Source organism: Zeugodacus cucurbitae, chromosome 3, assembly GCF_028554725.1.
Source record: "Zeugodacus cucurbitae isolate PBARC_wt_2022May chromosome 3, idZeuCucr1.2, whole genome shotgun sequence".
NCBI classification, from domain to species: domain Eukaryota; kingdom Metazoa; phylum Arthropoda; class Insecta; order Diptera; family Tephritidae; genus Zeugodacus; species Zeugodacus cucurbitae.
Genome location: NC_071668.1, coordinates 65,157,246 through 65,172,567, shown reverse-complemented (window position 1 = coordinate 65,172,567; position 15,322 = coordinate 65,157,246). Strand labels below are relative to the sequence as shown.

Here is a 15,322-nt window from a genome sequence, read left to right as displayed (position 1 = left end):
AAAACCGCGGACGATGAAATTATGAGCTGTACGAGTTATATGACGACATTGACATAGTTCAGCGAATAAAAAGACAGCGGCTGAGCTGGCCCATAGGTCACATTGTTAGAATGGACGAAAACGCGCCAGCTTTGAAAATGTTCGAAGGATCAGGTGGAGAAGGACCTGGCTTCACTTCGTATTACTAATTGGCGCCAAACTGAAAAAAGGAGGAATGAACGGCGCGGTGTTGTGGACTCCGCTATAACCACGTAAGTGGTTCATACGCCAACTAAGAAGAATATTTTTTTTTTTAATTTTTAGTCAAACGAATTAAATAACATTGCTCTCAGTAATCTACTATTAAACATTATTTAATTCTTTTTAGGACAGTAAGTACACTATTTCTTTAGTAAAGAAGTGTATAGTTATTTATATTTCTCGACTCTTTAAACAAAAAATCAAAGCCGGAAAAAGGTAGTATCTAGATCACTTACTAATAATTTTCCTGGATATAAACCAAGTATTGAACATTTTAAACTAATTAGAAAGTTGCTATATATATATTCAATTAATTCATTTATTAGACAACTCTTACACAGCAACATTTTTTTTAATCAACTACAAAAAGGTCAAAGATTTGCTATGTGCGCGCCCATGAGTATGCTAACCTTTTTTTATAGCATGCGACGAATGCATAATAAATTAAGGCAAGGCCAACAAGCCAACGAACAGTGCTCACGTATAGTGAGCTGGCCAATATATATGTTGCTAAAAGGCAAACTGCCGTAAAATATGCCATACAAAATTTCACAACTATGTATATAGAGTACAGCATGAAAATGTTGTTATATACATCCCATCACGTAATGGGTGAAATTCATTAAAAATTCCTGTCATGCTTTTTATTCAATTAGCCCTTTACGGTATTTTGTTGGTCCGTTAAGATTATGACTATAACATTGGCATGCGAAAAATTTACGATTTCTATGTGCTGGTCTACGCTAGTGTACATATATTAATATACATTCAGGCGCAAATTATAAAAGCAACAACAACAGCAATAGTTAGTGGAACGTTTGTGAAAAAAAAGAAAAAAAGAGTTCTGGCAGTGAAGGTTGGCATATTTGTCGAGTCAAATAGTAGCTGGTTTGCTTAATTAATACAACATGATTGGGTCGAGTCAATAGGGCCGCAGTGCGACGCTTAGCAATTGGTAATGGCGCCACAAGTCAGACAAAATGGGCGCCCCCAAATAATTTCGTTTTGGTATTTAACTTTTTTTTGACGTTCTTTTATAGGTGGAATGTTTGTAAATTAAGCAAAGTGCTGGAGCTGAAAAAAGTGTAAATTTTTTTTTCGTCGAATGCGAAGGGTATAAGTGGTTTTCGTAATTAAATTATGGTTTTATGTGCGAGCGCGTAAAGGTGTGAATGCTCAAGGGTATGAAGTGAATTTTAATATTCACTTTTTGTTCGGTACAAAATAAGTTTTTGTTATAAAAATCTGCTTGAAATGTGATGTTAAAGGTTTTGCTTTGATAAGTGAAAACTGTAACTAATCGATAAGTTGCCTAAAGTTAGGCAATGTTTTGTGAAAAATGATCGTAATAATATAGTAAGGTGAATTTGACTTTGTTGAACAGTTTTAGATGCTAAAACTCAAATATCACGCAATCAGCTTGAGGAAAATAGTATGTAAACCGATTAAGGGCTGCTGGTATTTCAACTATGTCTATAATCTATAATAATCTAAAAAATATGAAATTATATCGACGATATCACTCTCATATACATATTTAAAGCTGACAACTGAAAACTCCAACTAAACATAGCAAAATAAATACCATCCATCTCCTTAAAATATGCAACGCTATTGGTACAAGCATTGCCTTATCATATAAATCACTCAATGAATACACTTTGCTTGAAAGCACTTTTGAAAAGGTAAATAAAATTATACCACTCAGCAGACTTCACCTGTTAAATACGACAAAATCTTTTAGTTAACTAGCCAACTTGTCATGCGCTTAGTGCAGCTTTGTGCGCAGACAGCTTTAATCCGCAAATAATTAACTAGCAAGAGTACATTGTGTAGGTGGTAAACGGTAAAGGGGTAGAGTAAGTGGCTAACTGTTACCTGCGACAGCAATTCTTTAACATCTCATCTGTCAAAATATTATGCTTACGAAGAAAATTTTAGAAAATATGCGCAACTAAAAGTAGACAACAAAATTGTAGAGACGGCGAAAGCAACTTGAAGGGTTGGAAAAATATAAATTTGCCGTGGGTAAACAGGTGGCAACCAGCATGCAATTTATGATTTACTACACACCAAGGAGTTTCGCGTTGACACTTCTTAGCACTGACTTGCTGTGTTGCTGATGTGGAGTTGGAGATTAATGTGGGAATATATATATACATAGTACAGACACAGGCGCTTATGCTTGTATAGCGAACAGCGCAGCAACTTAAGTAGAGACTTTTGAGTGGCGCTTGAAATGAAGAAAAAGTAAAAACTTTGCATAGTTCGTGAATTTAGGGTTGCGCCAGCGGCTGCTGGTTACTTAGTAATCGAAGCAACTTGTTCGTTCGGACTTCTCAAAAGCTCATTTGCTGCATTTGTTGGCGAACAACTAAGTAATGGCAGTGCACAAGTAATAATAAGTTTTAAAAATAAGTCATATAATAAGGCAAATTGCCTACAAGTGTAAGCGGCAATGTTTCGCTTAATGAGCAATGTCTGTAATTACGGCATAAGCTGTAATTGGATTAACGCTGTAAAAAGAAACTTTCTGATTTTCATAATTAAATTTCATGTTTTGATTGCGCGAAATGAAAATCAATTTTTAACTACGCTTTGTAAGCTGCTTGTTAGCAAGAATTTATTTAAAGTTGTCTATTTTGGTCATTTGCTAATTGGTGGGAGATATAAACAGCTTTTATAGAATATTGAATATTAAGTAAGTAGAATAGTGGAATTGAATTGCAACTAGTTCAAGTTTTAAAATATAATACTATTTTTCAACTAGAGTTGCCATATGATACATAATATAAGTCTGAAATTTATTAATGAGAATAAATGCTTTAATACTTATTCAAATTTTATGTTTTAAATAAAAAAATACAAAAAATGTCTTACATAAAAAAATTTGGGTTGCCACAAAATTATTATTAATTTCCTTGTAGACTTAATAAAGCTCGATTTAGAGAACCCCTAAAAAACATTAAGAGAATACAACACTCAGGCCTCTAAGTTACTAACGCCTAAGAGTTCACTAACACCGAAATTCGCGCTATTTTAAGTTTTCCTTCGTTAAAAGCAAATCCGCTAGAGAAACGTTCCGTGAGATTAATGGTGTTTTGGGGGATGGTACTCTATCACTTCGAACTGCGGAGGAATGGTTTCGGCGATTCAGAGCGGATGAAAACGACACCATGGATAAGCCAGCCGACGGAAGACCTGTTAGACCGACACGTGTCATCCCGTGACATCGCCTAGGAGATGGGAGTTAGTCACCATTTTAAACCATCTGCAGAAGGCTGGATACACAAAAAAGCAAGATGTTTGGGTGCCGCATGATTTGACGCAAAAAAATCTTCTGGACCGAATCAACGACAGCGATATGCCGCTGAAACGGAACGAACGAACTCGACCCATTTTTGAAGCGGATGGTGACTGGCGACGAAAACTGGCTCACATACGACAATAACAAGCGAAAACGGTAGTGGTCGAAGGCCGGTGAATGGTCCCAAACAATGGCCAAGCCGACATTGACGGCCAGGCCGGCTGTGTGTTTGGTGGAATTGGAAGGGAATCATCCACTATGAACTGCTCCCATATGACCAGACGCTTAATTCTACCATCTGCTTCGAACAACTGGACTGCTTGAAGCAGGCGATCGACCAGAAGCGTCCAGAATTGGCCAACAGGAAGGGTGTAGTGTTCCACCAGGACAATGCCAGGCCACACACTTCGGTGATGACTCGTCAGAACCTACTGGAGCTTGGATGGAAGGTTTTAACGCATACACCATATAGCCCGGTCATAGCGCTAAGTGATTATCACTTCTTCCTGTCCATGGCGAACGCCTTTGGTTGTGTAAAGTTAAAATCAAAAGAGGTTTGTGAAAAGTGGCTGTCCGAGTTCTTCACAAATGAAGTTGCCGTCTAGATGGAAACAGAGTCTTGAATGAAACGGCGCACATTTGAAATCCGAAACGCATTGAATAAAGAACAAAAAAGTGAAATGAAGATATTTCATATTATGCCAATTGCATTCTCTAGTTTTGCATTCTTTTTTTGTGAACTGGTCTAAAGCAAATCACAAATTAGAGATTGATATTGCTCAATTTGAGATGAGACAAACTCTCTCTCTCTCTCTCCTGAATTTTTAAAAGTTTCTAAATATATTTAAACACAGATTAGTGTATTAGAGACTTGAGACTGCTCGTAGAATACCAACATTAGTATTATTAAAAAAAAAAATTAAATCTTAATAAATAATTATTTTACAATTATTTGAAATTAATTGAAACTTCGATGAACTAATGGTTACTGTGGATTTAATGTTTGCGTATAACCATTTTAGCTCTTCTTTTTATATTATATTCTTGATTTTTTTTCTCTATTTTTCTATTATAATATTTCACTAAAATATTTCCTAGTTTCCACAAGAAGGTAACTAACAGCAGCCGAAAGTGAATAAACGCATAAATTTTGGAATACTTTAGGTGCAACTCAAGTACTTACGATACCATAACTCTTTTTCACTGTAATTTTACAACATTTTAACTCGCTAGCATTTAATTACCACGCAGAAAGACTGCATAAAAAGTATGAATTCATTAAAAAAATATGCCAAAAAGGTAACATAATAGCTGCTGTCATGCATATGCGCCCAGAAATATGCTATTACCTACCATACATATGCGCAGTAAGAGCGCCATAAAATATGCAGCATATCTAGTATAACGAAGTATAAAAGAAGGCGCTGAAGAGTGACAGCGGCTTTACGGTATGAAGTAAGAGCCACACATATTGCTAGCAATATGCATATCAAAACTGCATATTATAGCGCATTTATATAGCTTATCCCCCTGCTACTGCAATTTCTCTTATACATAGGTGTACTCACCATCTTTTATCGAGTAGCGCGGATTGCTCATATCGACTTTTGTCTGATTCTTAATCCAGTAAATTGTGGGCGTTGGATTACCAATGGCTTTGCATTGCATAACCGCTGTATGACCGACTTCGATGACACGTGTGCTGGGACCCTGAGTTATTACCGGAAAGCCGGGTGGCGTTTTATCACCTACGAGTATACAAAAAACAGTTACGAATGAATGTAGTGAGTGTAAAAATATTTGAAAAAGAAGAGCAAAAACACATAAAATATTATTGGTTAAGCTGTATGCACTTAAATATATAAGCTGCAAAGATCGGCCAAAGTGAATTCATTAATGTTGAATGCAGACACAGAGAGACACACATACATATATATACCACAAGCATTCATACAATAAAGCGGCGACGCAACGCTAAAAGCCACGCTGCCATTAAGACTCTTTGTTTCGAGCGTTGCAAGAAAAGCGTTGAAACGCCAGCAAATATGCAACTGTAAAAATGTGCGACAAAGCGAATATTATACAACAAACACAAGAGAGAGAGAGTAGTACAAGAAAAAAATACGCTTATGCCTTTGGCGCGACGCAGCGTTGGGGGGTAATTAAATGAATTTTACGCTTGCATAATAGCAGCGGCATTTTACCACGCTCACACCCGCACACATACACTCACTTCCTTCCGCCGACTTTTGTTCAACCTTTTGTGCGCTAACATATGTGCGCGTTTGTCGTGGTAATCGCCTTTGTCTGTGTGCCGGCGCGGCGCGCAAAAACTTTCAACAGCAAACGGAGGTAATTGTCATAGCCGTTGCCGCCGTTGTTTCCCCATGCACACACCTTCTGTGTTTTATGCGCTTTTGCATATGAAAGGCAGTTTTTGTTTTTTACTCATATGCATATGCATATTTATGTAATAATGCTTTTTTCGCCGTTTTTAGCTTACTTTTGGTAAGGAAAGTTTTTAATTCACTTTTACATTTGCACATTCTGCTTTAAAAATAGCAACGGTGGTAGCTGCGAATGTCCAGCTGGCGTTCGTTTAAGCAAAACTTTGTCGCCTTTTTTATTTTCATTTGCATAGTTCATGTATTTGTATATTCATACCTTAAAGGAATATAGAAATCGTTTTGAAGTCAGCAAAATGTGAGAAAAAAATTTAATTAATGTAATTTGCACATTTGATATTACATTTTGAAATATATTATTCAAATTAAATATATAAAATAAACTTAAAACAAAAATTTTAAAAATTTAAAAAAAATTATCAGAAATGTATTTTGAATAAATAAATATTTATTTTTATTTTTTTAATTTTATGAATATTAATTATTTTGAATAAATAAATATTTACTTAATTTTTTTTTCTATTATTTTCGATTTTTTTGTTATTAATTTTTTTGATAAAATAACTTAATTTAGATCTATAAAAATTTTAAATACTAAAAAGGAGCGCAAATTCGGTGTGGGATTCGTGGTGGGAGAGAGACTCCGTCGTCGAGTCCTGGCATTCACTCCGGTGGATGAACGTCTAGCCACAATCCGCATCAAAGCGAGGTTCTTCAACATATCGCTGATTTGCGCCCACGCCCCGACGGAAGAGAAGGACGAAGTGATCAAAGATTCTATGAGCGCCTAGAACGTACCTATGAGCGCTGCCCCCGCCACGATGTCAAAATCGTGCTTGGCGATTTCAACGCTAGGGTGGGTAAAGAAGGTGTCTTTGGCACAACAGTCGGAAAATTCAGCTTCCATGACGAAACATCACCAAACGGTCTGAGGCTGATCGACTTCGCCGGGGCCCGAAATATGGTCATCTGTAGTACTAGATTCCGGCATAAGAAAATCCATCAAGCTACTTGGTTGTCCCCGGATCGAATCACTCGCAACCAGATCGATCATGTTGTGATAGATGGACGACATGTCTGCAGTGTTTTTGATGTGCGTACGCTTCGTGGTCCCAACATCGACTCGGACCACTATCTTGTAGCAGCTAAGATACGCACCCGCCTCTGTGTAGAAAAGCGCACACGTCAACAAACACAAGGAAGGTTCGACATCGAGAAGCTGCAATCACAACCGACAGCCGAACAATTTTCTACTCGACTTGCACTCCTGCTCTCTGAGAGCACTCATCAGCATCTCGGTATAAGGGAGCTGTGGGACGGCATATCAAACTCCTTACGTACAGCTGCAACCGAAACCATTGGCTTTCGGAAAAGCCAAAAAAACAGCTGGTATGATGAGGATTGTCGTCTCGCAGTGGAGAGAAAACAGACTGCCTACCTCGCAATGTTGCGATCGACCGCAACACCAGCGGGATGGGAAAGATACCGAGAACTGAAGAGGGAAGCGAGACGCATTTGCAGAAAAAGAAAGAAAGAGGCAGAAATGCGTGAGTATGAAGAGCTTGACAAGCTGGCCGACAGGGGTAATGCTCGAAAATTTTACGAAAATATCCGGCGACTAACTGAAGGTTTCAAGACCGGAGCACACTCCTGTAGGACCCCCAGCGGTGATCTAGTGGTTGATGACCAGAGTATACTGTGTTTGTGGAGGGAACACTTCTCCAGCCTGCTGAATGGCAGTGAAAGTACAACACCAGGAAATGGCGAACCCGATTCCCCAATCGACGACGATGGAACAGATGTTCCATTGCCCGACCGTGAAGAAATTAGAATAGCAATTACCCGCTTGAAGAACAACAAGGCGGCGGGGGCCGATGGATTGCCGGCCGAGCTATTCAAATACGGCGGCGAAGAGCTGATAAGGTGCATGCATCAGCTTCTTTGCGAAATATGGTCGGAAGAAAGCATGCCCGACGATTGGAATCTCAGTGTACTCTGCCCAATCCACAAAAAGGGAGACCCCACAATCTGCGCCAACTATCGTGGGATAAGCCTCCTTAACATCGCTTATAAGGTTCTATCGAGCGTACTGTGTGAAAGACTAAAGCCCACCGTCAACAAACTGATTGGACCTTATCAGTGTGGCTTTAGACCTGGAAAATCAACAACTGACCAGATATTCACCATGCGCCAACTCTTGGAGAAGACCCGTGAAAAAAGGATCGACACACACCATCTATTTGTCGACTTTAAAGCTGCTTTCGACAGCACGAAAAGGAGCTGCCTTTATGCCGCGATGTCTGAATTTGGTATCCCCGAAAAACTAATACGGCTGTGTAAGTTGACGTTGATGATATCGATATCATTGGAAACAACACCCGCGCCGTTAGTTCTGCTTTTTCCCGCCTGGATAAGGAAGCGAAGCGAATGGGTCTGGTGGTGAACGAGGACAAGACGAAATATCTCCTGTCATCAAACAAACAGTCAGCGCATTCGCGTCTTGGCTCCCACGTTACTGTTGACAGTCATAACTTTGAAGTTGTAGATAATTTCGTATACCTAGGAACCAACATTAACACCGATAATAATGTCAGCGTTGAAATCCAACGCAGAATCACTCTTGCCAACAGGTGCTACTATGGACTGAGTAGGCAATTGAAAAGTAAAGTCCTCTCTCGACGAACAAAAACTAAACTCTACAAGTCCCTCATCATTCCCGTCCTACTTTATGGTGCTGAAGCGTGGACGGTGTCAACATCCGATGAGACGGCACTAGGAGTTTTCGAGAGAAAGGTTTTGCGGAAGATTTACGGTCCCTTAAACATTGGCAACGGCGAATACCGCAGAAGATGGAATGATGAGCTGTATGTGTTGTTCGACGACATAGACATAGTCCAGCGAATAAAAAGACAGCGGCTACGCTGGCTGGGTCATGTTGTTCGAATGGATGAAAGTGCCCCAGCTCTGAAAGTTTTCGATGCAGTACCCGCTGGTGGAAGCCGAGAAAGAGGGAGACCTCCACTCCGGTGGAAGGACCAGGTGGAGAAGGACCTGTCTTCACTTGGTATTACCAATTGGCGCCAAACCGCCAAAAGGAGAGATGCGTGGCGCACTGTTGTGGACTCGGCTATAACCGCGTAAGCGGTTTCTACGCCAGTTAAGAAGAGAAGAAGAAAAATTAAAAATAAAACAAAATGTTTTTGAATACATAATTTAAATTAAAAATTATAATAAAAATTGTTCATAAAGAATTTTATTTTGCAAACAATTAAGAAAAAATATTTTTTTAATAATTTCAAAACCAAATTCAAAATATTTTTCCATAAAGCAACATTTAATAGTTTTTGCACTTTTTTTTTGCAAGTTTTCATTGGACAACCATATTTTAAGATTGCTTGAAGTTATAACTAAGTCAGGATCAATTTTCTTGCCAGTTATTCATAATTATATTTTGCCTGAATTTATTTGTATCAGCTGATGTATGTAAACATAGTACAATACTACATGTGTGTCACTATGCTGGTATATGGTTTCTTGAGCTTTTATTGTAGTAAACATCGTAGTACAGAAACCATATGTATGTCTTAGGCATAAGTTGAAAAATATTTAAAACTGTGTTTCGACTTCACCACCTCATACAAAAAAGTGAAGACAGTGTGTTATCCTCAACATTTTAGGTTCCACTCGTCGCCGGTGTCTGTAGGTAAACTGAAAATACTGAAGTAGTATCTAATTAATCATTAAGTCATATTATGAAACCAAAAACTGGTCTCTAACTTACAGTCTTTAATTTATTACAACCCAACACGCCAGAAAAATGTCTTGCTGGGTTTTTACTTTGGAGCTCTACATAATTTCTTCACATTTTCATGATGCTTAATATTTAGATACTATTTTTCACACATTTGCACATATTTTTCTTGATAAGCTTTCTCTTATTGACTTTCTGCTAATACCATTCAATAAATTTTCATATAAATTCAATAGGAATTATCCGGCTTTGAAACGTATAACATGTATTGATTGGATTATAAAAGAGATTTTGCTTATACTGTTGCCATCTATGACTTGTGAACTTTTGCTGACATTTGGAATTAATTGACGAATTCGCAGCAATGGTTTAAACAAAGTTTGCCAGTGGCTTGGAAGAAGTATGAACTCATATGCATAAAGTCAAAAATAAATATGAACAAGAAATAGAAAAATAATTATTTTAACTCTTCAGAGTCAAACTTAAGTACTTTGAAAAGTGAAAATTTTAAAATAATGTCATGGTTCAGGTTTTATGCGAATTTCATGAGTTTGTTCGTTTGTAAACATCAAAGAAATCAATCATAAATTCGCAAAATATTTTCAATATTATTTTAATAAAATAAGATTGCCGGCATGCAACAGCCTCCACAAACGCATATTAGGTAACCAAACGCCACAGCAGTCCATGTTTAACAACAACCACTTGTTGTAATGTAACACAAAACTGTCAAGTATAGAATTTCGCTTCTTCTCAGAATTTTCTGCGCATTCATGTTGCTGTTAGCAACTGCTGCTATCACAAAAAAAAGAACAATAAATAAAACGCATAAAATGCTGCGGAGTGATATTTATTAGTGTGGTGAGTGAGTATATATATGTAGTCTTTGTCGCACATTTTCATTTTTGTGGCTAAATTTATGTTTTTCCCTACACTCTCCACAAGCACGTTGATAAGCTGTGAGCACTGGCTTTCCTATTTGCCAATCTACTTCGCCGCCACCGCTGTTTAGTTTGCTTGTGTTGTGGTGGTGTTGTGTTGCGCGGCAAAATTTTAATTTCACGCCAGACACACTGCGACAGCAAGAAAGTGCGTTCGTACGAAAACCAAAACAAAAACAACCACAAACTGGCGCATACTACTAAAATGTGTAGATTAATAGGAGTACGCGTTACTCATACGCCGTGGTGTCCCATTGGTGAAAAAAGGACTAGTGTGTAATGGGGGAAAATTGTTGCAATAGAAAACGAGTTTCTAGTTGACTTAGAACGTTAGTAAGTGATGTAGAGACTTAATATTTGTATAGATGTATGTATTAGTGGCATAAGTAACTACTCTCTACCTAGTCCACATTGAACTAGTGCGCATTTTTGTTTTGAAATTCAATTCATTTTGCTACTGGCTGCAAATGCGTATAATAGATCGTTTTAATAATAAAAAAAATTTACAATGTTGTTGTTGTTGTTACTACTGCAATATACATACATACTCACATATAAACACTTGACAACATGATACTTGCATTTTAAATGAGTGTTTTTGTAAGCACATCCACTCAAGCCAAAACAAATGTGCCGCCGCACACCAGCGACAGTGGCAGCGGGACACAAAATAATAATAAAAAGAGCAGACAACACCGCTAACAACAGTGAAGGATTTAATTGGAAAATGTAAATGAGCTGCAACGCTGTTGTCACCGTAGACGTCAGTCTGCAGCTGTTGTCGGCAACACATACACATACACATACATACACATCTGGGTAGCATGAATGCGCTTGTCAGTGTTGACGTTTTCCTCATAGCTATGCATGCTGTGCCTTGTCAAGTGGTTAAGCGCGTACGCTAACGGTAAAAGTTGGCTGTTAGTCGGTTTTTTTCTTGTGCTAAAGCGAGGCATTTATGCATTTACGACATACATACATATATGTTTATTTGGGTATATATTTATATAAACATCAATTTATTGTAAGAACGCACACATGAGATATTTCTAATATACTACGAGGGCTGCTATATATATTTCTGGCTTAGGCAATACTAAGTGTTGCCAGGTGCAATCTGACATTTCCATTGGAAAGTTTGACATTTTTTAGCATAACATCACTCAGAACGTTTTGTCATTTAATCGTGAATTGTTTTATTTGCAGGGAATTAAAAAATTAATCTCGGCCAGAAAATGGAATTAACTCGTGAACATTTTCGTGCGATCATTTTTCATTTTTTTTTTTATGGCTATGAAGCACCATCCTATAGCACTGTGAAAACCTGGTACAACGAATTCAATCGTGGTCGACGCTCGCTCAAAGAAGGTCGTCCAAAACCAGCCGTTGTGCCAGAAAACATCGATGCCGTACGTGAACTGATAATGCAAGACCGTCATGTAACATACCTACAGATAGAGGCATGCCTATGCATTTCTCCCACCAGCATACATTCGATATTGCATGAACACCTGGCCGTAAAAAAGGTTTGTTCTCGTTGGATCCCGCACAATTTGCTCAAAAAAAAGTGCTTCGAAAATTGGTTTGAGCGCATGCAAAAGTGTATAAATCTTGATGGAGAATATTTTGAAAAACAATAAAACCACTTTCGTTGATAAATATTCCTATTTTCATTATTAGGCCAGAAATATATATAGCAGCCCTCGTATTAAGATACAAAATTTTAGAATTGTTGGGTAAAGATGAAAAGAAGACATATACCCTTATTATACCCGAATGTCGACAGGCAGTAGATAATCGACTACTTAGCGATTAACGATTACATATGCCACTGTAAGTGTCGAACAATCGTTTAACCATTGACTGTAAATGATTTTCAATCGCTTATTTGTCGATAAGGTAAAAAGACAATGTTTTTTGAAAATATATTCAAAATTTTAGTTAGAAAATATAATCTGAAGAAAAGATTTTTAACCTTTTCCACATTCTAACATCACATCAGCGGACCATTGCTTTTCTAAAACACGAACAGTCTCCTGCATCTCAATAACGTCAAGATTTATGCATTTATTTGGCAAAATGTTTTCAATTTTGATAAGCTGCTCTCGATGTTTTAAAAATCGTTCAATGATTTGGTCCAAAAAATGATCAAAAACGGTATATAAATTGATCTGCGGTAATATTCTTCTCATTCTCATTCACGCTCTAATCATTAGTGGCAAGTGTTGCCGCGAGATAAAAAAATTAAGTATATGTTGCCAAGCAAAAAAAAGTATCAAAAGCACAACCGTTGTTTTGAAAATTTTCATTTGAAAAACAAATAATAAGTAAAGTTGTGTATCTAATTCAGACCAGTTTTTTCTGGTTGTTTTTATTAAAAATGTAGACATTTTAGTTAAGGCACTCAAGTATTTTTTTGCAATTAGCATAATTTTTTTTAATTTAAATTTATTTCACAACAGTTTGCTCATGGAACGAAAACTGAAAGTCATAATAAATGAGTTTTTATTTTTCCTGTATTATGATTAACAATAAACTCTAAAAAAAATAATAGAAACCTTATTGGTGACTTTTCAGTTCAGAACTAATTTTCAAAAGAAGTTCATTTTCGACTCACAATTCCCCTTAAATCTAAAAAATCCAGTTCAGCAGCCACAGAATTATAAGCCAAACTCATTACTTTGAAGCAAATTAAAAAAATGTCTCTGTCCAGTTTATATTTTTCTGGGTTTTTTAATTGGCCTACATTCCCACAACTTTTTAATACTATCCAGATACAATAGGTTTGTTTTTAGTTTAACATTTTCATAGTTTCAAAAAATTAAATTCTATCAACAGAAAAGTATCAAAATAGGCCGTTTGTGAACAAAAAAGTATCAAATCACAAAATTTAAAAAAAAAGTATTAAAAAAGATACAATTGTATCAAAACGGCCACGCTGTTAGTGACTAATGTATTCATTTATTTTACATATTCATACATCGTCGGCAGAAAGATTCCTTTGAAAACAACAATTAATTAAATTTTTCAAATGACTATGTAGAATTAAATTCTATTATTTAAAAATTCAATTACTTTGGGGGGGTTTTAACACCTAACTGTAATAATGCTCAATTTCAATTTTCGTCACACGTAAAAAAAATGGCGTTGCCACCTACTTTGAGTTGCGCCAATGCATTAAGCCACGAATAGAGTATAATGAAGGCACAAGTGAAATTGAGTATTATGAGAAGTATAAGGCTGATAGACAGTGGGCAGTGAAAATATGTATATACATACATATATATAGTAAAAAGTCTACTGTAGGCAAAAGCATAACTGCAAATGGAAGTAGTAAACGGAGTACCGTGTAATTTTGGCATCCCTACACTGCCAGTAGAACGTTTACCCACCAAGAGCGCATGCATCCTGTTTCCATTCGATTTTCCTTGCGCATTAATGCAATATTCATGCAATTTGAAATTTAATCTCGCATTCAGCATTATTGTAACGTCAAGCGCGAGCAACTGAAGCGTGGCATACACATAGCAGCGCATAGCGAAGCCTCGTCGCCGTTAAGTATAGTGTACTTACTATGTACCTAGTTACGAACAAGAATTTGTTGCTATGGGTATTAAGGGAAAAATAAATGCAAGCTTGGGTCCGGAGTGGCAGGCAGCACCGACAACTAACAAGAGAATAGTGCAAAGCTGCCAGGGACAAAAATAGAATTTGAAGCTTCAAAATGAAGATGAATGTAATGCGAGTTGGCAGCGCTTACAAATATTCTACTTGTACGCTCATACTACTCATGTACTCATACTATACATGTTTCTATACTTCTTTCTATATGAAATTGGCAATTCTAAACGCTGTTGCATTTGTTGTTGTGGTTGCTGAGCAAATTGTTGGCATGACAGCGCGCAGAACGCGACGCGTATCGTCGCAATGCCGCGGATACTCGTCTCCGCTTTGCTTATTTGAAGGTTAGTCGGAAAAAACTGTGCAGCGCAGCTTTCTACAGTTCGCAGAAATATGAGCGTATCTATGTATGTATGAATGTGTGGTGTTGCTTGACAATAAAAGTGCGCAATCCTTTCTCGCGGCAGTGCTGAGATTTGCAGCAAATAACGGTTGTCATATTCGTTGCAGAGTTATTTCTCTATTTTTAATTTTTCTTACAAGAAAATATTATATTTATTGAAAGTAGTTGGAAATAGTTGTAAGCCATATGAGATATTTATACTCTCGTCTGACGAGTTGAGTTGAAATCCGTGCAAGCGATAACTTGAGTAAAAATTGAGATATCTTAATGAAGGCTAGGTTAGGTTAGGTTATTCTGGTAGGCTAGAAAGCCACACATAGACCATTTTTGGTCCTTTGCGATACCAGATGGAGTGCCGTCACTTAGTTACTGAGCAGTAATCATCCTTTAGGATGCCTGCGCTTGTTGCGAATTTCAAAAGGCTTTGTGGCTTCACCAACGAAATCTCTTCCAGATTAACGTAATGTGTAGCCCCTAAATGCTGAAGCTGTCTTCTTGATAATGCAGGACATTCACAGAAGAGGTGCTCCATTGTTTCTCTGGTGCCTTGCTCTTGACATTTCCTGCAATCCTCGCGATCTATCAGCCCCATCTTGTAGGCGTGCGCCGCCACAAGACAGTGACCAGTGAGTATGCCGACCATATTCCAACATT

The 15,322-nt window shown here is 37.4% G+C and overlaps 1 protein-coding gene across 7 annotated transcripts in view; it reads right to left on the bottom strand.

Moving 5' to 3' along the window:
- Lar_1 (tyrosine-protein phosphatase Lar) overlaps nt 1-15,322 on the bottom strand; it is a 643,385-nt gene that overhangs the window by 140,549 nt on the left and 487,514 nt on the right. For all 7 annotated transcript variants that reach the window (XM_011178395.3, XM_011178396.3, XM_011178397.3 and 4 more), the window contains one exon: nt 5,116-5,295. In XM_011178395.3, the coding sequence (XP_011176697.1) occupies nt 5,116-5,295 (180 nt within the window). The remainder of the gene's footprint in view (nt 1-5,115; nt 5,296-15,322) is intronic.